At 50.5% G+C, this 24,872-nt stretch overlaps 2 protein-coding genes across 3 annotated transcripts in view; one reads left to right on the plus strand and one right to left on the minus strand.

Moving 5' to 3' along the window:
- The first annotated feature begins 5,743 nt into the window (after window positions 1-5,743).
- On the plus strand, window positions 5,744-12,170 carry SPAG4 (sperm associated antigen 4). Of its 2 annotated transcripts, none has more exons than XM_015149113.3 (12): window positions 5,744-6,211; window positions 7,367-7,471; window positions 7,755-7,821; window positions 8,014-8,075; window positions 8,325-8,368; window positions 8,685-8,710; window positions 8,847-8,955; window positions 9,158-9,233; window positions 9,415-9,530; window positions 9,853-10,020; window positions 10,954-11,043; window positions 11,146-12,170. In XM_015149113.3, the coding sequence occupies exons 1-12, from the start codon at window positions 6,139-6,141 to the stop codon at window positions 11,293-11,295; spliced, it is 1,086 nt and encodes a 361-aa protein (XP_015004599.2). In that variant the 5' UTR covers window positions 5,744-6,138; the 3' UTR covers window positions 11,296-12,170. The 2 variants fall into 2 exon arrangements, with proteins under 2 accessions (XP_015004599.2, XP_001098382.2); XM_001098382.5 differs by having other exon boundaries at window positions 5,752-6,230.
- Window positions 12,171-16,001: 3,831 nt separating this feature from the next.
- Window positions 16,002-24,872, minus strand: part of CPNE1 (copine 1) — a 28,256-nt gene continuing 19,385 nt past the window's right edge. Inside the window, 15 exon segments of the mRNA NM_001267789.1 lie at window positions 16,002-16,343; window positions 16,529-16,765; window positions 17,221-17,354; window positions 20,338-20,389; window positions 20,644-20,698; window positions 20,804-20,937; window positions 21,017-21,076; window positions 21,171-21,257; window positions 21,396-21,482; window positions 21,592-21,681; window positions 21,852-21,932; window positions 22,070-22,141; window positions 22,219-22,293; window positions 22,424-22,603; window positions 22,702-22,830. Of these exon segments, the coding sequence (NP_001254718.1) occupies window positions 16,203-16,343; window positions 16,529-16,765; window positions 17,221-17,354; window positions 20,338-20,389; window positions 20,644-20,698; window positions 20,804-20,937; window positions 21,017-21,076; window positions 21,171-21,257; window positions 21,396-21,482; window positions 21,592-21,681; window positions 21,852-21,932; window positions 22,070-22,141; window positions 22,219-22,293; window positions 22,424-22,603; window positions 22,702-22,830 (1,614 nt within the window). The 3' untranslated portion in view covers window positions 16,002-16,202.

A 24,872-nucleotide genomic window follows, 5' to 3' on the forward strand; every position in this document is an offset into this window, starting at 1 on the left:
TCCCATGGACAGAGTCGGGGGTAGGGGCAGGGGGCGGAAAGGATGGTTTGGAGATGAAACTGTTCCACCTCAGATCATTAGGTGTTACATTCTCATAAGGAGCACACAACCTAAATCTCTCACATGCACAGTTACCAATAGGGCTCGCGCTCCTATGAGAATCTAATGCTGCTGCTGATCTGACAGGAGGCGGAGCTCAGGTGGTGATGCTCCATTACCCACCACTCACCTCCTGCTGTGCATCCTGGTTCTTGACAGGTCACGGACTGGTACCAGTCCATGGCCTGGGGGTTGGGGACCCGTGGCTCAAAGGACAGGAGCTGGGAGCAAAGACAGAAACCTAGGCAGTGGGAAGAAATGCTGCATGTTTTCTGGGCCCATGTAATGTGTTCAGTTTGGCCTGAATACAAGGAATGTATTGGGTGGCGGCAGAGGCAGCAGATAAGATTAGACAGTCAGAGGAGCTGGTTCTTACCGTGTGAGCTTGAGCCAGTCATGGTCTCTTCTTGTGCTTCAGCTTTTCCATCTCAGTACTGGGTTGGAAAGCCCTGTTCTGCCTATTTCTCCACTGTTGTTGTTTTGAGACAGAGTCTCATTCTGTCACCCAGGCTGGAGTGCAATGGTGTCATCTTGGCTCACTGCATCCTCCACCTCCCGGGTTCAAGTGATTCTCCTGCCTCAGCCTCCTGAATAGCTGGGATTAACAGGCGTACACCACCACGCCCGGCTAATTTTTTTATTTTTAGTAGAGATGGGGTTTCACCATGTTGGCCAGGCTGATCTTGAATTCCTGACCTCAGTTGATCAGCCCTTCTAGGCCTCCAAAGTGCTGGGATTACAGAAGTGAGTCACTGCACCTGGCCAATTGTTATGTATTCAAATGAGTTTGAGGGTCTAAAACATATCAGAAGAGGGACAGGCTGTTCTGTTTTTAAGAAAGGCCCAGATTAGACCTGAACCCTCAGATGCTGGGAGAAGGCTTCACCTCCTCCCAATCTTTTTTGTGTTTGTTTCTTGGTTTTGTTTTGTTTTGTTTTGTTTTGTTTGAGACGGAGTCTTGCTCTGTCGCCCAGGCTGGAGTGCTGTGGCCGGATCTCACCTCACTGCAAGCTCCGCCTCCCGGGTTTACGCCATTCTCCTGCCTCAGCCTCCCGAGTAGTTGGGACTACAGGCGCCCGCCACCTCGCCCGGCTAGTTTTTTGTATTTTTTAGTAGAGACAGGGTTTCACCGTGTTAGCCAGGCTGGTCTCGATCTCCTGACCTCGTGATCCGCCCGTCTCGGCCTCCCAAAGTGCTGGGATTACAGGCTTGAGCCACCGCGCCCGGCCTTGGTTTTGTTTTTTAAGACAGTGTCAGCCAGGCACAGTGGCTCACGCCTGTAATCCCAACACTTTGGGAGGCTGAGAAAGGCAGATCAAGAGGTCAGGGGATCTGGTCTCGATGGTGAAATCCCTTCTTTACTAAAAATACAAAAAATTAGCTGGGCGTGGTGGCGGGCGCCTGTGGTCCCAGCTACTCGGGAGGCTGAGGCAGGAGAATGGCGTGAACCTAGGAGATGGAGCTTGCAGTGAGCTGACATCGTGCCACTGCACTCCAGCCTGGGTGACAGAGCACAGCTCCGTCTCAAAAAAAAAAAAAAAAAAGACAGTGTCTTATTCTGTTGCCCAGGCTGGAGTATAGTGGTGCGATCTCAGCTCACTGCAACATCCACTTCCTGGGTTCAACTAATTCCCTAACTCACCTTCCCCAGTAGCTGGGATTACAGGCGAGCGCCACCACGCCTGGCTAATTTTTGTATTTTTAGTAGAGAGACGGGGTTTCACCATGTTGGCCAGGCTGGTCTTGAACTCCTGACCTTGTGAGACCACCTCAGCCTCCCAAAGTGCTGGGATTACAGGTATGAGCCACTGTGCCCAGCTCACCTCCCCCTTTTAACAGATAGTGACACTGAGACCCAAAGGAGTTAACAGACAGAAAACATGGCAGAGGGAGAGATGGGGTGGTATGAACCAGAATTTGTAGTTTGCAGTGCCTTCGCCTTCCTCTCCCTTCTTCCATGTGGGTTCTGTGGCACTTAATGAAGCAAGGTATTGATGTCTTCCCTCTGGAGCCTGGCATGGGCATCTCTCCTCTGGGCTGGAACATAGCTTAACAGATTGTCCCTGTGCCTCAACCCCTCAAAAACTGCCACTTCCAGTTCCACTGCCACATATTCTTGTTTTGTTTTGAGACGAAGTCTGGCTCTGTCACCCAGGCTGGAGTGCAGTGGTGCGATGCCAGCTCACGGTGACCTCCGCCTTCCGGGTTCAAGCAATTCTTCTGCCTCAGCCTCCCAAGTAGCTGGACGCCACCAGCCCAGCTAATTTTTGTATTTTTAGTAGACACGGGGTTTCACCATATTGGCCAGGCTGATCTCGAACTCTTGACCTCAAGTGATCCACTGCCTGGGTCTCACAAAGTGCTGGGAGTACAGGCCTGAGCCATAGCCATCACGCCCAGCCCCAGTTCCTAACATTCTAAGGAAGGTATGAGATGGCAGCAAGAGGACTGCACTGGAGGGCAGGATTTGCTAATGTGATGCGGTGTGTTATTCCCCTACCTGGACCTGTTTACCTAGCTGTGCAACTTGTGCACGATGCACTGCATTGTGTTTCAAAATGCATTGGTTTTTTTTTTCTTTTCTTTTTTTGGTCTCACTCTCTGGCCCAGGCTGGAGTGCAGTGGCGTGGTCTCGGCTCACTGCAACCTCTGCCTTCTGGGATCAAGCGATTCTCCTGCCTCAGCCTCCCAAGTAGCTGGGACTACAGGCACGGGCCACCACAGGTGTCCACTACCACAGCCGGCTAATTTTTTGTATTTTTAGTAGAGATGGGGTTTCACCATGTTGGTCAGGTTGGTCTCAAACTCCTCACATCAGGTGATTCGCCCACCTCAACCTCTCAAAGTGCTGGGATTTCAGGTGTGAGCCACCAAGCCTGGCCCCAAAATGTGGTCTTTAATTAGGATCACAAATGTGGTTGTTAAAAATGCACACTCTGGCCAGGCACAGTGGCTCATATCTGTAATCCCAGCACTTTGGGAGGCCGAGATGGGCGGATCACCTGAGGTCAGGAGTTCGAGACCACCCTAGCCAACATAGTGCAACCCCGTGTCTACTAAAAATACAAAAAAAAAAAAAAAAAAAAAAAAAAAAAAGCCAGGCGTGGTGGCACATGACTGTAATCCCAACCATTTGGGAGGCTAAGGCAGGAGAATTGCTTGAACCCAGGAGGCAGAGCTTGCAGTGAGCTGAGGTCGTACCATTGTACTCCAACCTGGCCACAGAGCAAGACTCTGTCTAAAAAATAAACAAAAACAAAACAAAAAAGCATTCCTGGGTCAACTCAGAAATTCTGCAGTATCTGCAGTAGAATCACAAGGTTTGCCTGGGAAGCTGAATTTCTATAAGCTGCACTGATATTCTGTTACATAGCAAGAGTTTGGGGACCTCTAGTCTTCTGGCTGTGACCATCTGATTCCTCATTCTTTCCTCCATGGCTCAGGTGTGCAGCCTGAGTGTGGGTATGATGATTGGTGGGTGCTGAATTCTCAACCCACAGACCCCTGGGAAATATGGGTCTGGGGGAGGGACCCACAGATCCTGAATAAGCTCTCTGACCTGATGTCTAGGATGAGAGGAGGGGACTGAAGGGCTTGCAGAGCAAAGGGGACTAAGCATTTAGAAGTGCCCTAAGTGATGCCCTGCTCCTTCTTAACATTCATTATTTGCGAATATTTGAGCACCTACTACATGCTAGGCTTATCTAGGTGTTGGAGGATACAGTAGTGAATGAAAATCTGTGCCCGCGTTAAGTTTATGTTCTAGTGGACATGGTAGGCAATAAGGAAATAAATAAATGGGCCGGGCAAGGTGGCTCACATCTATAATCCCAGCACTTTGGGAGGCAGAAGTGAGTGGATCACTTGAGCTCAGGAGTTAAAGACCAGCCTAGGCAACATAGTGAGACCCCGTCTCTACAAAAAATACAAAAATTAGCTGGGTGTGGTGGCAGGCCCCTGTAGTCCCAGCTACTCGGGAGGATTGCTTGAGCCCGGGAGATGGAGGTTGCAGTGAGCTGAGATCCTGCCACCGCACTCCAGCCTGGGCAACAGAGTGAGACCTCATCTCAAAAAAGAAAGATAGAAATGAAATATATAGCATGTTAGTGATACGTGCTGAGGAGAAAAACAAAACAGAGATGGGGGATAGAAACTGTTATTCGTTAAGTGCAATTTTAGATGGGGTTTTCTAGGAAGTGCTGTGACGTCATCGCTTGCTTTAAAAGCGGCCAGGCGCGGTGGCTGACTCCTGTAATCCTAGCACTTTGGGAGCCCCAGGCAGGCAGATCACCTGAGGTCAGGAGTTCGAGACCAGTCTGGCCAACATGGTAAAACGCTGTCTCTACAAAAATACAAAAATTAGCTGGGCATGATGGCGGGTGTCTGTAATCCCAGCTACTCAGGAGGCTGAGGCAGGAGAATCGCTTGAACCTGTGAGGCGGAGGTTGCACTGAGATGAGACTGCACTACTGCACTCCAGCCTGGGTGACAGACCAGGACTCTGTCTCAAAAAAAAAAAAATAAAATAAAATAAAATAAAAAATAAGCCTGGGCGCGGTGGCTCATGCCTGTAATCCCAGGAGCCGAGAGGGGCGAGGCAGGCGGATCACCTGAGATCGGGAGTTCAAGACCAGCTTGACTAACATGGAGAAACCCCGTTTCTACTAAAAATACAAAATTAGCCAGGAGTGGTGGTGCATGCCTGTAATCCCAGCTACTCAGGAGGCTGAGGCAGGAGAATCGCTTGAACCCGGGAGGCGGAGGTTGCAGTGGACCAAGATCGTGCCATTGCACTCCAGCCTGGGCAACAGAGTGAGACTCCATCTCAAAAAAAAAAGAAAGAAAAGAGAAAGGAAGGAAGGAAAGAAACAGAGTGAGACTCCATCTCAAAAAAAAAAGAAAAAGAAAAGAAAGAGAAAGAAAGAAAAGAAAGAGAAAGAAAGAAAAGAGAAAGAAAGAAAGAAAGAAAGAAAGAAAGAAAGAAAGAAAGAAAGAAAGAGAGAGAAAGAATCTGTTGTTTTTTTTTTTTTTTTTGAGACGGAGTCTCGCTCTGTCGCCCAGGCTGGAGTGCAGTGGCCGGATCTCAGCTCACTGCAAGCTCCGCCTCCCGGGTTCACGCCATTCTCCGGCCTCAGCCTCCCGAGTAGCTGGGACTACAGGCGCCCGCCACCTCGCCCGGCTAGTTTTTTGTATTTCTTAATAGAGACGGGGTTTCACCGTGTTAGCCAGGATGGTTTCGATCTCCTGACCTCGTGATCCGCCCGTCTCGGCCTCCCAAAGTGCTGGGATTACAGGCTTGAGCCACCGCGCCCGGCCAAGAATCTGTTATACACTGAGTGCCATTTTAGATGGGGTTTTCTGGGAAGTGCTGTGACATCATTGCTTTAAAAGAGGCCGGGCGCGGTGGCTGACGCCTGTACTCCCAGCGCTTTGGGAGGCCGAGGCAGGAGGATCGCTTGAGCTTGGGAGTTCGAAGTTACAATGAGCTATATCAAGCCACTGCACTCCAGCCTGGGCAATGAGAAAGACCCTGTCTCTTAACAACAACAACAAAGTCAGAAGGAGAGGCTGCCATGGCTACGGCTCCCGGTGACGTCACGGCCAGTTCCGTGACGCGCGGCCAGGGCGGCCCGTGGAGACCGAGGCTCCTCTGTGACGTCAGCAGCCGGCCGGGACACAGCGGGAGGGCAGGTGCGGCCGCGGGGCCTGCAGACTTCAAGCAGGGTCCGTGTGGTCCCCGCGGCGCGCAGCGGCTGAAGGAGGCCCCAGGGCCTTGGCGACCGCGGCGGCGGCTTTAGCGTCCGTGACTGGGCAGCAGGGGGTCAGGATGCGGCGAAGCTCCCGCCCGGGCTCGGCCTCGTCCTCGCGCAAGCACACACCCAACTTTTTCAGCGAGAACAGCTCAGTGAGCATCACCTCGGAGGACAGCAACGGGCTCCGGTCAGCGGGGCCGGGGCCTGGGGACCCCGAGGGCAGAGGAGCCCGGGGCCCGAGCTGCGGTGAGCCCGCCTTGAGCGCGGGAGTGCCCGGAGGAACCACATGGGCAGGAAGCTCTCGGCAGAAGCCTGCGCCTCGGAGCCACAACTGGCAGACAGCCTGTGGCGCGGCAACCGTGAGGGGCGGGGCCTCGGGTGCGGGCGGGGTCGACCCCGGGTGAGCCGATGGAGGGGGCGGGGCCTAAAGGGTGGTGCCGGGCGGGAATGGGACTAAGATGATATCTGGGCACCTCCTACAAGGTGGGTTCTGTAGGGTAAAGGGGAGGTGCTAAATGAGATCCCTTAAGGGGCGGAGCCTCGGTGTCCTCAATGGTTATTGGAAGGGGCGGGTAAAATCTTGTGGTTGGGCGCCACTGAGAAGGTGCGGCCTCAGTGTTAGCGTGAGTGGCTCCCAGGACAATCGGGCTCCACCAAGACCTAAGGCTGGGGAGGGGTCATCCTTTTGGGGGTGGGACCAACTCCGTTTTTTTTTTGAAACGGAGTTTCCCTCTTGTTGCCCAGGCTGGAGTGCAATGGCACGATCTCAGCTCACCGCAACCTCCGCCTCCCGGGTTCAAACGATTCTCCCGCCTCAGCCTCCCGAGTAGCTGGGATTACAGGCATGCGCCTCCACGCCCGGCTAATTTTTGTGTTTTTAGTAAAGACGGTATTTCTCCGTGTTAGTCAGGCTGGCCTCGAACTCCCGACCTCAGGTGATCCGCCCGCCTCGGCCTCCCAAAGCGCTGGGATTACAGGCGTGAGCCACCAAGCGCGGCCAGGAGACCAACTCTTTTTTTTTTTTTTTTGAGATGGAGTCTTGCTCTGTGTCCCAGGCTGGAGTGCAGTGGCGTGATCTCTGCTCACTGCAAGCTCCGCCTCCCGGGTTCACGCCATTCTGCCTCAGCCTTCCGAGTAGCTAGGACTGCAGGCGCCCGCCACCTCGCCTGGCTAGTTTTTTCGTATTTTTAGTAGAGACGGGGTTTCACCGTGTTAGCCAGGATGGTCTCGATCTCCTGACCTCGTGATCTGCCCGCCTCGGCCTCCCAAAGTGCTGGGATTACAGGCGTGAGCCACCGCGCCCCGCCCAGGAGACCAAGTCTTGACGGAGCCTCCCTGAGGGGCGGGGCTTCAGAGGGCGGAGCGGGAGCCGGGATAGGGCTGCGGTGGGACCAAAGCCTTTGAGAGGCTTCCCAGCTTTCTGGCTTCTGGACTCAGCAATCTGCGGCCGGGTCTCGAGGGGAAAATAGGTCTGTGGTGCGCAAGGCCCCAATGGAGCCCTTGGTTTCCCGCAGAACCCACTGGGTCTCCAGCAGTCTCTGAGGAGCCGCTCGACCTTCTGCCGACCCTGGATCTGAGGCAGGAGATGCCTCCCTCGCGGGTGTTCAAGAGCTTTCTGAGTACGGGCCAGGCCAGCTGCGATCCCCTCTGACCCTCGGGTTCGCCTCTCTGAACTCCAGTTCTCTCTGAGCCCCCGGCCCCCGTTTGAGTATCAAGCCCCTCTCCGAGCCTCAACTCATCCTCCTGGCCCCCATCTAATTCTCCTAGCCCACCCTACTCTTCCTGAACCCCAGGCCCACTCCCAGCCCCTCCCGAGCCCCTTCTGAACCCGGACACCACGCCCGTTGAGCCCCCGCCTGTCCCTGCCGTGGGCCCCTCTCTGACCCCCTGTCCTGGCCTCAGGCCTGCTCTTCCAGGTGCTGAGCGTGTTGTTATCCCTGGCAGGAGACGTGCTGGTCAGCATGTACAGGTCAGAGGGAGGGACGCTGGCGCCCCAGGGGCCGCTCTTTGGAGGAGGTGGGGAGCAGGGCCGGGACCTTGCTGGCGCTTGAGCCGATTCAGATCTGATTGAGTCGTGTTGGCAGGAGCTGGGTCTAGGACCATGGGGTGGGGACTGGAGGGCTGAGCAGGTCGGGGCCTCAGCCTCCCTCCGGTTCCCCAGGGAGGTCTGTTCCATCCGCTTCCTGTTCACGGCTGTGTCGCTGCTGAGCCTCTTTCTGGCAGGTGAGGGGCAGTGAATTCCCTGGAGCCCCTGCCCTGGGTGCTTTGGAGGCAAACCCAGCACATTTTCTCCTACATCCTCGCTCCTGCAGCTCCTGGCATTCCCCTGCAGAGCCCTCTAGTTCCCCCTCAGACTCCCACTGTCCTCCCCAGGCTTAACCCCCTCAAGCCTCTTTCCACTATCCCCCTATGCCGGGGAAACCCATTCTCTTCCTTTTCCTTCCCCTGAGACCCCTCCCCCTCTTTCTCCAGCAATCTGGCTGGGGCTTCTGTACCTGGTCTCTCCTTTGGAGAATGTGAGTTGGGGAGGCTGTCCTGGGGTAGGGGGCTGGCAGGTTGTGGATCTGGAGATTGTGGGGGTCCCCTGGACTGTTGGTCTGCTGGGGTGGGGGTAGTGCCAGAGGCTACAATCCTTAAGAAGGGCTGGATATAAACAGATTTATGAGGGATTGTGCTTGAGGGGCTCTTGGGGGTTCTGATACTGGGAGGTCAAGGAGGAGTTGAGGAAAGGGGACAGTCTTCAAAAAGGAAGCCCTGGCCGTTTCCAGGCTGAGGTAGGAGCAAGGACGACGGGAGCTGAGCGGCTCTGTGTTTTGTCCCTTCATCCAACAGGAACCTAAGGAGATGCTGACTCTAAGGTGAAAGGGGGCACCTAGGGTGGGAAATTGGTGGGCTCAAAGTTGCTTCTTTGAGAACCTTGAAGGCGTGGGGGCCTTTGGGAGGTGTCCAGGGGGACAGGGAGCCAACCCCACGGCGCCCACCTCCCACCTCCAGTGAGTACCACGAGCGCGTGCGCTCCCAGGGGCAGCAGCTGCAACAGCTCCAGGCCGAGCTGGATAAACTCCACAAGGAGGTGTCCACTGTTCGGGCAGCCAACAGTGAGGTGAGCCCGGGCCCACCTGGGAAACCCCTGATGGATCCGTGCTCCCAGGGTCCTGCGACTTAAGCTCCGCCCAGAGCCCTGCGGGATTTCTCCCAGGGCCCACGAAGTCCGCCCCAAAGCAACCAGCTCCCAGAGGTCCCGCCCACCTGTAAAAGCGGCCCGCAAGCCTCGCTCCTCCAGGCCTCGCTCTCCCTCCTTGCAGAGAGTGGCCAAGCTCGTGTTCCAGAGGCTGAATGAGGACTTTGTGCGGAAGCCCGACTATGCGCTGAGCTCTGTGGGTAAGACCCGGAGACACTGGAAGACAGAGACGCAGACAGGAAAGAGGCCAAGACCCTGACACAGACAGTCCCATGCACCTGACCGGCCGAAGACAGAGCCTCGGACAGCCCCCACTCTGTCCCCGCGCCCCGACTCCTGGCAAGGCCTGGGAGTCTCTGAGGGTACTTCTCCCTTTTCCAGGAGCCTCCATCGATCTGCAGAAGACATCCCACGACTACGCAGACAGGAACACTGCCTACTTCTGGAATCGCTTCAGCTTCTGGAACTACGCACGGCCGCCCACGGTTATCCTGGAGGTGGGTCTGGAAACATCCCGGGATGTGACCTGGGGCGGGACGCTGGGGAAAGCACCAAAACCTCGCCCTGCAGGCGGAGCCTGGCTGAGTCGAGGGCGTGGCGCTAGGCGGGGCCTGGCTTGGCCTGGGTGGGGCTCTGGACGAGCCCGAGGACCGCCTTTAACTCTAGGAGAGACCTGGCAATGCTGGGGACTGGACCCTGGGCGGGCTGGAGGTGGAGCTCTGGGCGGGCCGATGGATGCGGTCCAGCTGAGGCCCGGGCTGGGGAGTGGCAACAGTCGCTCTGTCCGACGATTCTGACGGTCCCTCCGCCCACCTGCAGCCTCACGTGTTCCCCGGGAATTGCTGGGCTTTTGAAGGCGACCAAGGCCAGGTGGTGATCCAACTGCCGGGCCGAGTGCAGCTGAGCGACATCACTCTGCAGCATCCACCGCCCAGCGTGGAACACACCGGAGGAGCCAACAGCGCCCCCCGCGATTTCGCGGTCTTTGTGAGTGCGGACGAGGTCAGGAGGTGGGGGATTTTGCCTAGACAGCCCCAAGCAGTCTTGAGAACTGGTGCCATTATCTGAGTCTTCGCTTGCTCATCTATAAAATGGAGATACTACTGTTTGCCTCTCAGAGCTGCTGGAGCTCTTTATAGTCATAACCATATCCAGATATTAGTTATTGCTTGCACAGCACTTACTCCCTGCCAAGCAGTTTACATGCATTCTTATTTTGTTGTTGTTTTTGAGACAGTCTCGCTCTTGTCACCCAGGCTGCTGGAGTGCAGTGGAGCGATCTCAGCTCACTGCAACCTCAGCCTCTGGGGTTCAAGCGATTCTTGTGCCTCATCCTCCCAAGTAGCTGGAATTACAGGCGTGCGCCACCACGCCCGGCTAATTTTTGTATTTTTAGTAGAGATGGGGTTTCACCATGTTGGCCAGGATGGTCTTAAACTCCTGACCTCAAGTGATCCGCCCGCCTCGGCCTTCTGAAATGCTAGGATTACAGGTATGAGCCACCACACCTGCTTTGCACCCATATAACAACCTATGATGTACTGTTATTATCTCTCCCTTTAAAGATGAAGAAAGTAATGCTCAGAGAGGGGACGTTATTTGTACAAGGTAACACAACTAACTGTTGGCAGGACTAAAATTTAAAACCTGGTTTCTTCCCAGGAGGCGGAGCTTGCACTGAGCAGAGATCGCGCCACTGCACTCCAGCCTGGGCGATAGAGTAAGACTCTGTCTCAAAAAAATAAAAAATAAAACCTGGTTCCTTAGAGCCCACATTCTGAATTACAGTATACAACCATCAAAAAATACATAAGAACATGCATATAGCTATTGAATACATAGAAGATCCTCAGCAAAGTTTTCTTCTCCCCCCTCCACCTGTCCCCCTCATGGTTCCTCCTTTCACTCTTCACCCACCAGGGCCTCCAGGTTGATGATGAAACTGAAGTTTTCTTGGGGAAATTCACCTTTGATGTTGAGAAATCGGAGATTCAGACTTTCCACCTGCAGGTGTGTTTGTCTCCAGGGTGAAGGTACCAAGGGAGTGGGGCAGTGAGGGATGAATTACCCAGGAGGAGGGCAGCCCTTGGCATGATCCATTTGTCTCCCCAGAATGACCCCCCAGCTGCCTTTCCCAAGGTGAAGATCCAGATTCTAAGCAACTGGGGCCACCCCCGTTTCACATGCTTGTATCGAGTCCGTGCCCATGGTGTGCGAACCTCAGAGGGGGCAGAGGGCAGTGCCACAGGGGGGCCCCATTAAACATGCTGATTGTTGGAGTAGAATTGAGTTCTGCTGAAGGATGCTGATCAGTGCTTTGGGGGGCTCTTGTTGGGAGAGCTCTGGCTGCTGTTGCATCTAAGTATGGTGGGGTTGACTTCCCAATGCATCCTCTTTTCTTAGAGAAGTCTAGACCAAGGTCATAATAGCAGCTTCTGTTTATGGAGTGTCTACCATGTACAAGAAACAGTGCTGTGGACATTACACACATTACCTAACTTAATTCTCACAACCAGAGAGGGAAGCTGCTCAGGTCAGGAAACTTGTTCAATGCTACACAGCTAGTGAAAGGCAGCGCCAGAGCAGTACCCAGGCCCACCTTCCTCCAGAGGCATTCCTCTAACCACAGAACTGCAGGCAGCCTGAACCCACCTTTGTGCTCAAGCCCCAGTGGGAAAGTCCCCAACTCCTGCTAGGTAAAGGTGGAGGAGTAGCTACCCCCTTTCTGCAGGCACACACTCAAAAGCTAAGGAGACTTGAGAATCTCTAGGAAGCTTCTGAGTTACAGGGCTGATGCAGGCCTGGTAGCCCCAATGTAGGTTGTCCTTACTGAGACCTGAGTTCCCAACACTGTGTGAGGCACAGGATAGATGATTTAGTGTTCACCAGGCCCTGCCCTCAAGGAGCCTGACAGGGGAACGAAGAGGCTCCAGGAAACAGGACAATGCATTTACAGATCCAAGAATTCTTCACTCTAAGAGTCAAAAGTGGAATTGCAGGGAAAAAAGACGAAGGAGAAGGCAACAAAGGATTAATGAGTTCTACCTAGGGGTAGGAAAGGAGGACCAGCATGAGCAAAAAAACATGCACCATCTTGGAGGGCAATTTGCAATATCTATTAAAATTTTAAATATACACTTTGATCTAGCACTTCCACTTTTAGGAACAAATTCTTCAGAAACATTCCTGTTAAGTGCACAAAGATACATGTAAAAAGATGTTCATTATCGCATTGTTTGAAAAAAACTAGGATTCAAATCTCCAGGAATAAGAGACTGGTACACTCCTACAAAAAAATAAAGATGTAGGCATTAACACCTTCCCAGCTTTAGAAGAATATGCAGGCCGGGCGCGGTGGCTCAAGCCTGTAATCCCAGCACTTTGGGAGGCCGAGACGGGCGGATCACGAGGTCAGGAGATCGAGACCATCCTGGCTAACACCGTGAAACCCCATCTCTACTAAAAATACAAAAAACTAGCCGGGCGAGGTGGCGGGCGCCTGTAGTCCCAGCTACTCCGGAGGCTGAGGCAGGAGAATGGCCTAAACCCGGGAGGCGGAGCTTGCAGTGAGCTGAGATCCGGCCACTGCACTCCAGCCCGGGCTACAGAGCAAGACTCCGTCTCAAAAAAAAAAAAAAAAAAAAAAAAGAATATGCAGACTATTAATAGTGTTTATACCTTTAAGAGGTGAAATTCAGCCTGGTGCGGTATCTCCTGTCTGTAGTCCCAGCACTTTGGGAGGCTGAGGCAGGTAGATCATGAGGTCAGGAGATCCAGACCATCCTGGCCAACATGGTGAAACCCCATCTCTACTAAAAATACAAAAATTAGCTGGGTGTGGTGGCACGTGCCTACAGTCCCAGCTACTTGGGAGACTGAGGCAGGAAATCACTTGAACCGGGAGGCGGAGGTTGCAGTGGGCCAAGATCGTGCCACTTCACTCCAGCCTGGCGACAGAGTGAGACTCCGTCTCAAATAAATAAATAATCTGGGGAATTTTTAGAATTATGAATGAATGCAGCTTTTCTGGAGGGTAGTTTCACAACAGGAACCAAAAGCCTTACAAATTTTTGTACTCTTTACTCACAGCAATTCCATTTCTAAGAATGTATCCAAAGAATACATAGATGTATTCAAAGGAAGTATTTATAAGGAAATTTAACACAGTGTTGTTTATAAAGAAAATTGGAAACTTAGTAACCAAGTAGATAAATTGTTATAAAAACTGAGCAGCCAATAGAAATGGTAATATAAGAGAATGTCTGAAGTCATTGAAAGTAATTAATGATATATAGGCCGGGCATGGTGGCTCATACCTGTAATCCCAGCACTTTGGGAGGCTGAAGTGGGAGGATCACCTGAGGTTGAGAGTTCGAGACCAGTCTGGCCAACACTGTGAAACCCCATCTCTACTAAAAATACAAAAATTAGTTGGACATGCTGGTGCGTGCCTGTAATCCCAGCTACTAGGGAGGCTGAGGCAGGAGATTCGCTTGAACCTGGGAGGCAGAGGTTGCAGTGAGCTGAGATCACACCACTGCACTCCAGCCTGGGCAACACAGCAAGACTCTGTCTAAATAGTAATAATAATAAATGATATATGGATAACTTTTTAAAAAGTTAAACTGGCATAAATAAAAAGATAATATTTCCATATCAAAACAGTTCTATATGCCAAAGGATACTATTAATAAAAAGACAACAACCTGGGAAGAAATGTTTTCAACATGTATGAGATTAAGGGCTAATAACCTTAAAATAAAAGCTATAACACATACATGCAGACTATGAATAGGCTATTGAGAATAACTATAATTTACAAATAACCATATAAGATGTTACCTATCCTTCATATTTAAATAAATTCAAGCTGGGCGCGGTGGCTCACGCCTGTAATTCCAGCACTTTGGGAGGCCGAGGTGGGCGGATCACGAGGTCAGGAGTTTGAGACCAGCCTGGCCAACATGGTAAAACATGGCGCATGCCTGTAATCCCAGCTACTCAGGAGACTGAGACAGAAGAATCACTTGAACTTGGGAGGTGGAGGTTGCAATGAGCTGAGATTGTGCCACTGCACTCCAGCCTGGGCAACAGAGTGAGACTCGGTCACAAAAAAAAAAAAGTGAAAAATAAATAAATAAATTCAAACTAAAAATTATTTTTTGCTTCTTTTTTACCTGTCAGATTAACAAAAGGGGTAAGTTTGACCATAATTTTTGTTATGAAGGATAATTTGCAATATCTATTAAAATTTTAAGTATAACCTTTGATATAGCATTTCCACTTTTAGGAACAAATTCTTCAGAAACATTCTGGTTAAGTGCACAGACATATATGTGCAAGGATGTTCATTATAGCACTGAAATAAACTAGGACTCAAATCTCCATAAATAAGAGATTAGCTAAATAAACTAAGGTATACTCCTACAAAAAAAAAAAAAAAAAAAAAGAGATGGCCAAGTGCAGTGGCTTATGCTGGTAATCCCAGCACTTTGGGAGGCCAAGGTGGGCAGATCACCTGAGGTCTCAAGTTCAAGACCAGCCAACATGGTAAAACCACATCTCTACTAAAAATACAAGAATTAGCCAGGTGTGGTGGTACATGCCTGTAGTCCCAGCTACTTGGGAGGCAGAGGCAGGAGAACTGCTTGAACCCAGAAGGCAGAAGTTGCAGTGAGCCGAGATCGCAATATTGCACTCCAGCCTAGGCAACAGAGAGACTACGTCTCAACAAAAAAAGGAATGAAGCAATAGGTTCTGATAGGTAAGACACCCAAAATGTGTTAAATAAAAAGGTGCAAGTAGTTATGTATAAATATCTCATTTATAAAAATCTATTTTCCAGATCTAGGAAAAACGGGGGCCCTTACCTGCTCCACTATTTGTACAATATTTATATTTGAAATAACTTCAGACTAACAAGCACACATTTTAAAATTAGAAAAACAAATTTTAACAAATGCTAAAACTATGTGTAGACAAAAACTTATATGCCCAATATGTTTTATCAGGACATGGTAGTTTGAGTGGTATTTTTTCTGTACTTAAAATTTTTCTTTTCTTTTCTGAGACAGAATCTCACTCTGTAGCTCAGGCTGGGGTGCAGTGGTGCAATACTGGCTCTCTGCAACCTCCGCCTCCTGAGTTCAAGCGATTCTCCTGCCTCAGCCTCCTGAGTAGTTGGAATTATAGGCACCTGCCACCACACCCAGCTAATTTCTGTACTTTTAGTAGAGATGGGGTTTCATCATGTTGGCCAGGCTGGTCTTGAACTCCTGACCTCAAATGATCTGCCCTCCTCAGCCTCCCAAAGTGCTGGGATTACAGGCATGAGCCACCACGCCCAGCCAGAATTTTTCTACAATGAATACATGTATTCTCTATTAAGAAAAAATTAGCTCTTAAAAAGTTCAGGATTTTCACCTGTCTTTAGGACGAAAATTATCACTACTCCCTCCCCTCCAGGAAGTCTACATAGCCTTTGCTCCACCTTAAAACTCATCCTTTCTTCTCCTTTTGCTGCTTTTTATGAAGTCTGACACTTTCCATCTTTGTGTTCCCAGACCAGCTCTGCCCTGAGGGAGGGAAGGTGAAGGCTGGGTGTTTAGCTTACATTCAAACTTTGTATTTCCTTTTCCTGTGCGTGAAATGGGGTCTTGCGATGTTGCCCAGACCTGGTCTGGAACTCCTGGGCTCAAGCAGTCCTCCCACCTCAGCCTCCCAAGCTGAGGACTACAGGCACATCACACCGCCCCTGGCTGTATTTTCAAAAACAGTGAGTCAGTGTCTCTAGAATGAATAGGTATCTGCCCAGAAATACTCAAGTTTGAGTGGGGCTTTACACCACAGGCATCCTTCACTTAACAACCCCTAAGTCAACAAACTGAGGTGCAGAGAAGGGATATAAACATTGCTAATAGCAGCCTCCCACCTAAAATTTACACACACAGAGTGGTGGCAAAGCATTGGTCTTCACTGGTCTTTATTGAATGAAGGTTGTCAGGAGCAAGCAGGTGGGATCAAGAGCAGCAAAAGCAGAAACGAGTATAAAAGTATCAAAAAATACAAAGTGCTAGCACTGAGGAGAGTGTGAAGGGCTGGGTTGGGTTGTGGCCCCGAGGGACCTCTGGGACACAGGATTCAGGACTTGCCACAGCCTCCAAGGGGACCTAGGCCTGGGGGACCTGTGCAGGACCCTTGGCTGAGGGTGGAAGTGGCTTGAGTGGGGCCCAACCCTGGGCCCTGAAGTACGAGACCAGTTGTGTGGGCACTTCTGCGAGTACAGTCTGTGCCAATGCCTCCCGAGGGGCCTGCCAAGAAAAGGGAAAGGTCAGTGGTGGCCCAGAACAGCTGCCCAAAGTCTGCATTTCATACCCAAGAACCCAACCATACCCCAGACTTAGAGGAAAAGGTGAGCATCCCTTGGGCCTAAATCCTACTCACATCAGGGAAAGGTGAAAGGGTAAACTCCCAGATCAAATTTGTACCCACTTACATTCTGGAACCGGCGGTAGGGTACAAACTGCACAATGTCGCGGGCAGCGGCCTGCCCAGAACGTGTATGCAGGGGTCCACCATCAGCATCCAGCTGCTCCATGGCCTCAAAGTCAGCACCACCCACACCCACAATGATCACTGACATGGGCAGGTTTGAGGCGCGCACCACAGCCTCACGTGTGGCTTCCACATCGGTCACAGCACCATCAGTCAGCAGCAACAGCACGAAGTATTGCTAGGGACAAGCCCATTCATGTCCTGAAGCAGATCCTCCTCCCAAACCCCTGCAAACACCCCAGCCACATATCCCCACACTGATACAGGCCAGGCGCAATGGCTCACGCCTGTAATCCCAGCACTTTGGGAGGCCAAGACAGGCGGATCATTTGAGATCAGGAGTTTGCGACCACCCCAGCCAACATGGTAAAACCCCGTCTCTATTAAAAATATAAAAATTAGCTGGGCATGGTGGCACATGCCTGTAATCCAAGCTACTAGGAAGGCTGAGGCAGGAGAATCACTTGAACCCAGGAGGTGGAGGTTGCAGTGAGCTGAGATAGCATCACTGCACTCCAGCCTGGGTGACAGAGCAAGAGTCTATCTCAAAAAAAAAAAAAAAAGTCCTTTGTTCCATAACCCTCAAGGAAGCCCTCGACTGCCACCACTGCCACTGCCGCCCACGACTCTCACCGAGGCAGTCCCCTGATGTGCAGCCTGGGCTGCAAACCTGGCCACGTGGTTGATGATGGGTGCAAAGTTGGTGGGGCCATAGAGGCGAACTTGGGGCAGGGCTTGGCGGTAGGCATCCACAATGCCCTGGATGCCTGCAGAGGAGAGCAAGAAATACCGTAAAGTCCTGGACCTCTCAGGACTACACCAGTCCTGAAATCACCCCATCCCAGCCCAGGAGATCTGGGAACCTGGGTGCATTTCATTCATTCACCCTTGTAAACCAGGGTACTTGACTCTCTCCTACACATGAGGAAACTAAGGTTCAAAGACAGGAGGGGACTTGCCCTAAATCACAGCTTGAATTAACACCCAGATGAGAGGGATTCTCCTGGATAAATCCAGGAGAGTGTGAGCATCAGATTATAACCTATTTAATAATGATCCATTTGATACAATAAGGATCCGTACTATGGATTAATTACTGTGGGAGAAAGGAAAGCTCCTAATAAATGTAGAAGGAAGAATTACACAATCATTTGACAATCACAGAAATGACTGATTCAGGCAAGGATCATCAATGGATGTTAAAACTAGAAAGTATAGCCAGGCACAGTGGCATATGCCTGTAGTCCCAGCTACTCACGAGGCTGAGGTGGGAGGACTGCTTGAGCCCAGGGGTTCAAGGCCAGCTTAGGCAACATAGTGAGACCCCCATCACTTAAAAAATAAAAAACTAGAGGGGAATGTTGATGTGTATGTGATGGATATTTATATAGTCTTTTCTCGAAATATACTAATTAGAAAGGGGAAAATAGTACTTGTATAATGGAGAAACCTGGTAGATCTGACCTTAACTAAGTGACCAAAGTTAACATGACTGGTAACAGGACAAATCAACATCATGTGCCTCTGAATAAGATGCACTGAGAATACACAGCATCACTTTGGTGGTATTCCTGCCAAAAATGTACAACCTGAATCTAATCCTGAGGATTTATTGGGTAAACTCAAACTGAGGGACATTCTAGAAAATATCTGGGCTATATTGTTTATATCATGAAATGTTAATATCACGAAAGGCAAGAAGTCGTCCATATAAAAAATATATACTAACTGAATGCAATGTGTGATCTGAGATTTTCTTTTGCTGTAAAAGATATTAGGACAATTGGCAAAATCTGAATAAATGCTATAGGTTGGATAATAGTATAGATGTTAATTTCCTGATTTTGAGGATTGGTCTGTGATATGTAAGAAAGAGTCTTTGGGGCCGGACGCGGTGGCTCAAGCCTGTAATCCCAGCACTTTGGGAGGCCGAGACGGGCGGATCACGAGGTCAGGAGATCGAGACCATCCTGGCTAACACGGTGAAACCCCGTCTCTACTAAAAAATACAAAAAACTAGCCGGGCGAGGTGGGGCGCCTGTAGTCCCAGCTACTCGGGAGGCTGAGGCAGGAGAATGGCGTAAACCTGGGAGGCGGAGCTTGCAGTGAGCTGAGATTCGGCCACTGCACTCCAGCCCGGGCGACAGAGCAAGACTCCGTCTCAAAAAAAAAAAAAAAAAAAAAAAAAAAGAAAAAAAAGAAAGAGTCTTTGATTTTAGGAGATACTGAAGTACTCAGAGGTAAAGAGCCAGGTGGATAATGATGGGTACAAAGTTGGTAGGACCATAGAGGCAAACCTGAGGCAGGGCTATTTATTACAGCATTCTCCAACATATGTATACATGCGTATACATACATAAACACATACATTTATTTCCCTTGAAATGTGAATGTATATATGTATACATGTACATACACACACACACATATATATACACACACACACACACACACAGTATACATGTATGAGAAAAGAGAAAGTAAATGTGGTAAATTGTTATGTTAGGGTAACTGGGATAAAGGTGAAGAGCCCCTGTGAACTCAGGCCCTGACCCCTGAGTTCCAAGGAACTGAGCTCCTATGACTATTCTTGCAACTTTTCTCTAAGTCTGAACTTAGTTGAAATACAAAATTAAAATTTTAAAACCCAGATCAGATCAGGTCAGGTCACCTTTTCCACTTCAGCTTGTGCCCACCTTGGGGTGCTGGGGAGTGAAAAGGTTTGGCCCGAAACAAAAGGGCTTGGTGGACTCGCCAAACACACGCTGCAAGGAGGTAAACAAGGCTTCCACTGATGCTCAAATAAGTACCCGTTAGGTTCTAGGCAAAGATAATAATGATAACGTAACAGATACCATTTTTCAGAGAACACTTAATAAGCACCAGGCTTACTGCTTTACTTGGAGCCTCTCCTTGAGTAGTCAATTTCATATAATATTTAGTCTTCTTATGAAACCAAAGCACACAGAAATTAAACAATCTGCCCCAAGTCATGTGGCATGATTTTTTCTTTTTTTTTTTTTTGAGACAGGGTCTCACTGTGTCACCCAGGCTGGAGTGTAGTGGCATGATCATGATCATGGCTCACCACAGCCTCAACCTCCTGGGCTCAGATCTCCCACCTCAGCCTCCTGAGTAGCTAGAACTGCAGGCACCTGCCAACATGCTTGGCTAAGTTTTGTTTTAGTAGAGACAGGGCTTTGGCTGGTCTGGAACTCCTGGGCTCAAGTGATCCAGCCACCTTGGCCTCCCGACTGAGTGCTAGGATTACGGGTGTGAGCCACCACTCCTAGCCTGACATGATGATTTGATTCCACAGGCCTAGCTCTAAAATCCACCCTCTGGGCTGGGCGCAGTGGCTCACGCCTGTAATCCCAGCACTTTGGGAGGCCAAGGCAGGTGAATCACCTGAGGTCAGGAGTTCGAGACCAGCCTGGCCAACATGGTGAAACCCCGTCTCTATTAAACATACAAAAATTAGCCAGGCATGGTGGCATGCGCCTGTAGTCCCAGCTACTTGGGAGGCTGAGGCAGAACTGCTTGAAGCCAGTAGGCAAGTAAGCCAAGATTGCACCACTGCACTCCAGCCTGGGTGACAGAGCAAGACTCCTTCTCAAAAAATAAAAATTAAATAAAATCCACCCTCTGGACAATGAAGGCAGGTATCTGCCCTCACTCTCCCTTTTACTCATGCAGGCTTGCCCCTATGTGTGTGGACTGACCTGCCTCAGGGTGGATGGGGAAACTTACCTGCACAGTAGGGGTTACCAGGGTTGAAATTCAAGGCAAATTCATGCGAGACCTGGAGACAAAAATGAAACCGAGGTTCTTTCCCCATGACCTCTGTGCTGAGAATGAAAAAGGACACTATGGCGTGTACCAAGATTCCTACAGGAGCTATGGAGTCCTGAGCACTTGCTGTCTACATGCCTGCAGGAATTCATCCCTGCATCTCCTCTTAAAGCTGAGTGCCAGGTAGTAAGTAAATTTACCATATCCCCCAAAATCAGGACCCTGAAACTGAAAACAGGAGTGGCAGAAAGAGAGGGAGCTCACCTGCCAGTCAGGGGGAACCTGGGCCCCAAATCCAAATGCAGGGAACAGCTTGTCTCTGTGGGAGGACAGTGTATTGGGCAAGAGGCAGTGAGGGGACTGTGAGCCCAGAGGCTGAAGCATCTGCAGGGAGCGGGTATAGCCAAGAGAAGCAGGTACTCACGAGTCATAGTCCTGAACCACGCTGCCCACACTCCACAGTGCCATCAGGTACTCGTTGACCCCTGTTGGACTCAGGTAGTGTAGGGAGTCAGGTGAGGAGGGGTCTCCATTGGAGCCAGTGAAGTCCACGCCCACCTGGGAGGAGGTGAGGAAGGGAGCTAAAGACCACCTTGAGCCCCAGACCTATTCTCTTGCCCTTGGTAAGGCAACTTACAGTGAAGTTGATCTGACAGCCTCCCATCACATAGTCCAGAAAGGAATACTCTGTTTCTACCTGCAAATGAAACCAGGGTCATGCCTGGGATGACAGCAGTTGATGTCATGGAGCTCAGGAATCAAAGCCTTGGTTATATGGGCTTTTGTCTCACCCGGCAAATCTTGACACAAATAGTTCCAGAGTTCTTGTAGCTTTTCTTTTTCTGCTGCTTCTCAGGGTGGATGCATTCAAACTCAGCCTGGTGAGGACAGAAAAATTAGGGTAGGAAATTCTCAGAGCATCAGCCAAGGACTCGAGCTGCCTTCTCCTCCCTCTCTAACCCCGAGCTTCAGCTATCTAGGCCCATTTCCACACCCATGGCAAGACCAGCACTCACCGGGACTGCTTGCAGCTGGGCCAAGCTGGTGTGGAAGGTACCGATGAGATCATGTGACCCATCACTGTCATAATCGGAGCATCGCACCTGAGGGGAAGGTGTGTGTGGACATAAACGAGTCAGGTGGCAGATGAGAATAAGTCCCTCCCCAGGTTCTCTTCCCCAGCGCAGTCCATGCAGGAGACAAGCTCCTCACCTCGATGGGTGTGCTGGGGTCCCCACCACAGAAATGCTGAACAGGGACTGAGAAACGCTTCCATGTAGGGTTCAGGTTGTTCTTGATGACCTGAAGGTGGAGGCCAAGGCCTCCAGTGAGTTCTGGCATGGCCCGTGAGGAGCTGCCACACTTCTCTACCCACCTGCAGTTTCTTTCTCCCCAAGTTCCAAACCTTGCTAGTCACAGGCCCCAGGAGATTCTCTCCTACCCCAACCCACCCAATCCCAGGGGTCTCATACCTCAGATCTGTACACCAGGTGCCATTTCCCATCACGCTGGCGGAAGAACTCCAGAAATGGATCCGATTTTCCCAGGAAGTCCTGCCAATGCAAGACCCCAGTTACAAAACTCAGGAACAAACCACCACTATGCCATATCTCTGTCCACACCCCCATCCCCCATATACCATCCTTGGCCCCTTAACTCTTGGATTACCAGTGCCTACTTCCAGACACACCTTCTTATCTAGGTTTCTGGCCTCTATCTCCATGGTCACTACACGATTGTCCTTCAACTCCTGAGCTGAGACCTAGGTAGGGGAAGACTACATCACCTCATGAATTCACTGATGTTAAGTCCCTCCCCAACCCTTGTTGGGTTCCTTACCGTGATGGTCCCCTGCCCAGCGGGTTTTCCAGGCTTCAGCATCAAGGGGAGAGTCAGTACCTGGCTGGACACAATCTGGGGCAAAGCGGGGAAGGGAGTTTCAGGATAACAGGCAGGGTTAGGTCCTGCTTGCCGCCTACCTCCAGGCAGGCTAGGTTGTCTCACGACCTGTGTCTGAAGGATCCTAATCCCCAGCCCTACATACCTGTCCTAGGGAACACTCAGCACCCCCTAGGAAGTCATCATCCCCCAGCTCTGGTGTCTTGTTGTCTATGTCATAGATTCCAAAGCGTAGCTTCTGAACTGTCTCAAAGTGGTACTCAAGCTGTAGGGTCTTGGAGAACTCAGGGCTTGAGCAGTTCCGCACTCGTTCAGTCCGGCCAAGCTGTGGGCAGAGGCCAGTAAGCATCACAGTCACAGCCTCCACCCCAAAACACAATATTAGACTCCCTCCACAACCTTAACCTCCATAATCTGCCTCACCTCAGCCCAGCTACCCCCTCCCACATCCTGTAAAAGGACGCAGAGTGGGTCAGACTTGGAGCCGATGTCCTTGTCAATGAGATGGTCACAGGAAATGGACAGCTGAACCAAGGTCACGCAGTGGGCCATCTGAGGGAAAAGAAGCTGGGTCAAGCACCAGGGAGCCTTCTCTCCCGTTCCCTGACTGCAGGTCCCAGCTTGGGACCCAGGCAGGGCTGAGCATACGTCTACCCCCATGACACCCAAGGAAGAAAAGGCCTTATAGCCTCCAAACTCCTCCACCCCCAGGTGAGCTCACTGGCACAGAAGATGGCGGTTACAACCAACCCTAGTCTGAAGATATTGAAAAGGGGTACTAGCCTCCATCTACAACTGTAACCCCAAACTATCCTCACCCTAAAATTTCTCTTAATACCAATAGGGCTGTCCAAACCCAGACTCCAATCTTGGTCTTTGCAAAGACCAATAAATCTTTCTGACCCCCTTACTGGTTCCAGGTCAGACCCTAATCCAAGTTCTGATCCAAATATAACTATGATCCACAAAGTATCTTCTTCCAGTGATTTCTCACTAACCCTGGGGACCTAACTCTTGGGGTGGAGTTATGATCCCCCTACTAATTCTCCTCACCTCTAATGAGTGCTAATGTCCAACTCCTCACTATTTCCACTGCTGCTGCCCAATCTAAGCCATCACTGTTTCTCACCTGGCTTACAGCATTAGCCCCTTCAACTGGTCTCCCTTATTCTATGCCGTCTCCACCTCCATTCCCCCACCTCCACCCCAGCAGGCTATTCTAAATACAGCAGTCAGGCTGATCCTATTAAAACATAAGTGAGGCTGGACACGGTGGCTCATGCCTGTAATCCTGGCACTTTGGGAGGCCAAGGTGGGTAGATCACTTGAGGTCAGGAGTTTGAGACCAGCCTAGCCAACATGGTGAAAGCCCGTCTCTACTAAAAAAAATACAAAAATTAGCCGAGCATGGTGGCGCGTGCCTGTAATCTTGGCTACTCAGGAGGCTGAGGCAGGAGAATTGCTTGAACCCAGGAGGTGGAGATTGCAGTGAGCCGAGATCATGCCACTGTACTCCAGCCTGGGCAACAAGAACAAGACTCCATCTCAAGAAAAAAAAAAAAAAGAAAAAAAAAAAGTGAGGTCTTATCACACCTCTGCCTGAATCCTCTAATACTTCCCATTTAGCACTGCACTTAGAAAAAATCCAAACTTGGCCAGATGTGCTGGTTCACGCCTGTAATCCCAGCACTTTGGGAGGCCAAGGTGGCTGGATCACTTGAGGTCAGGAGTTCAAGACCAGCCTGACCAACATGGTGAAACCCCATCTCTACTAAAAATAAAAAAATTAGCTGGTGTGGTGGTGGGAGCCTGTAATTCTAGCACTTTGGGAGGCTGAGGTAGGAGAATCGCTTGAACCTGGGAGGTGGAGGTTGTAGTAAGCCAAGATCGCGCCACTGTACTCCAGCCTGGGCAACAAAGAAAGAAAAGAAAAAATCCAAACTATACCATGGCCTATAATGTCCTGGAAAGTCTAGATTTCTTTAACCTGATCTCCTAATATCATCTCTCTTGCTCACTCCATTTCAGCCACCTTGCTTGTCACTCCTCAAATAAGCCAAGTTTGTTTGCTCCTTCTTTTGTGAGACAGAGTCTCATTCTGTCACCCAGGCTGGAGCGCAGTGGTGAGATCTCAGCTCACCACAACCTCTGCCTCTTGGATTCAAGCGATCCCTCCCACCTCAGCCTCCCAAGTAGCTGGGACTACAGGTGTGCACCACCATACCCAGCTAATTTTTATTTTCTTTGTTGAGACAGGGTCTCACTATGTTGTCCAGGCTGCTCTCGAACTCCTCGGATCAAGCAATCCACCCACCTCAGCCTCACAAAGTCCTGGCATGATAGTGTGTGCCACCGCACCCAGCCAGCCAAGTTTGTTTCTACCCCAAACACTTTGCAGTACCTGGAATGTATTCTTTCTCTGCATTATATCCACATGGCTCACTGCTCCCTTTCCCCACAAGTCTTTACGCAAAATAATCTTCCCTGTTTTATATATATACATATATAGGCTCTCCCTTTTAGCCCCTCTAAAATTTCAACCACACTGCCCCTGACATTGCATACCCCTTTTCTGCTTTTTCTCAATGTCTAAT

The sequence above is a fragment of the Macaca mulatta genome, chromosome 10, assembly GCF_049350105.2.
Source record: "Macaca mulatta isolate MMU2019108-1 chromosome 10, T2T-MMU8v2.0, whole genome shotgun sequence".
NCBI classification, from domain to species: Eukaryota; Metazoa; Chordata; class Mammalia; order Primates; family Cercopithecidae; genus Macaca; species Macaca mulatta.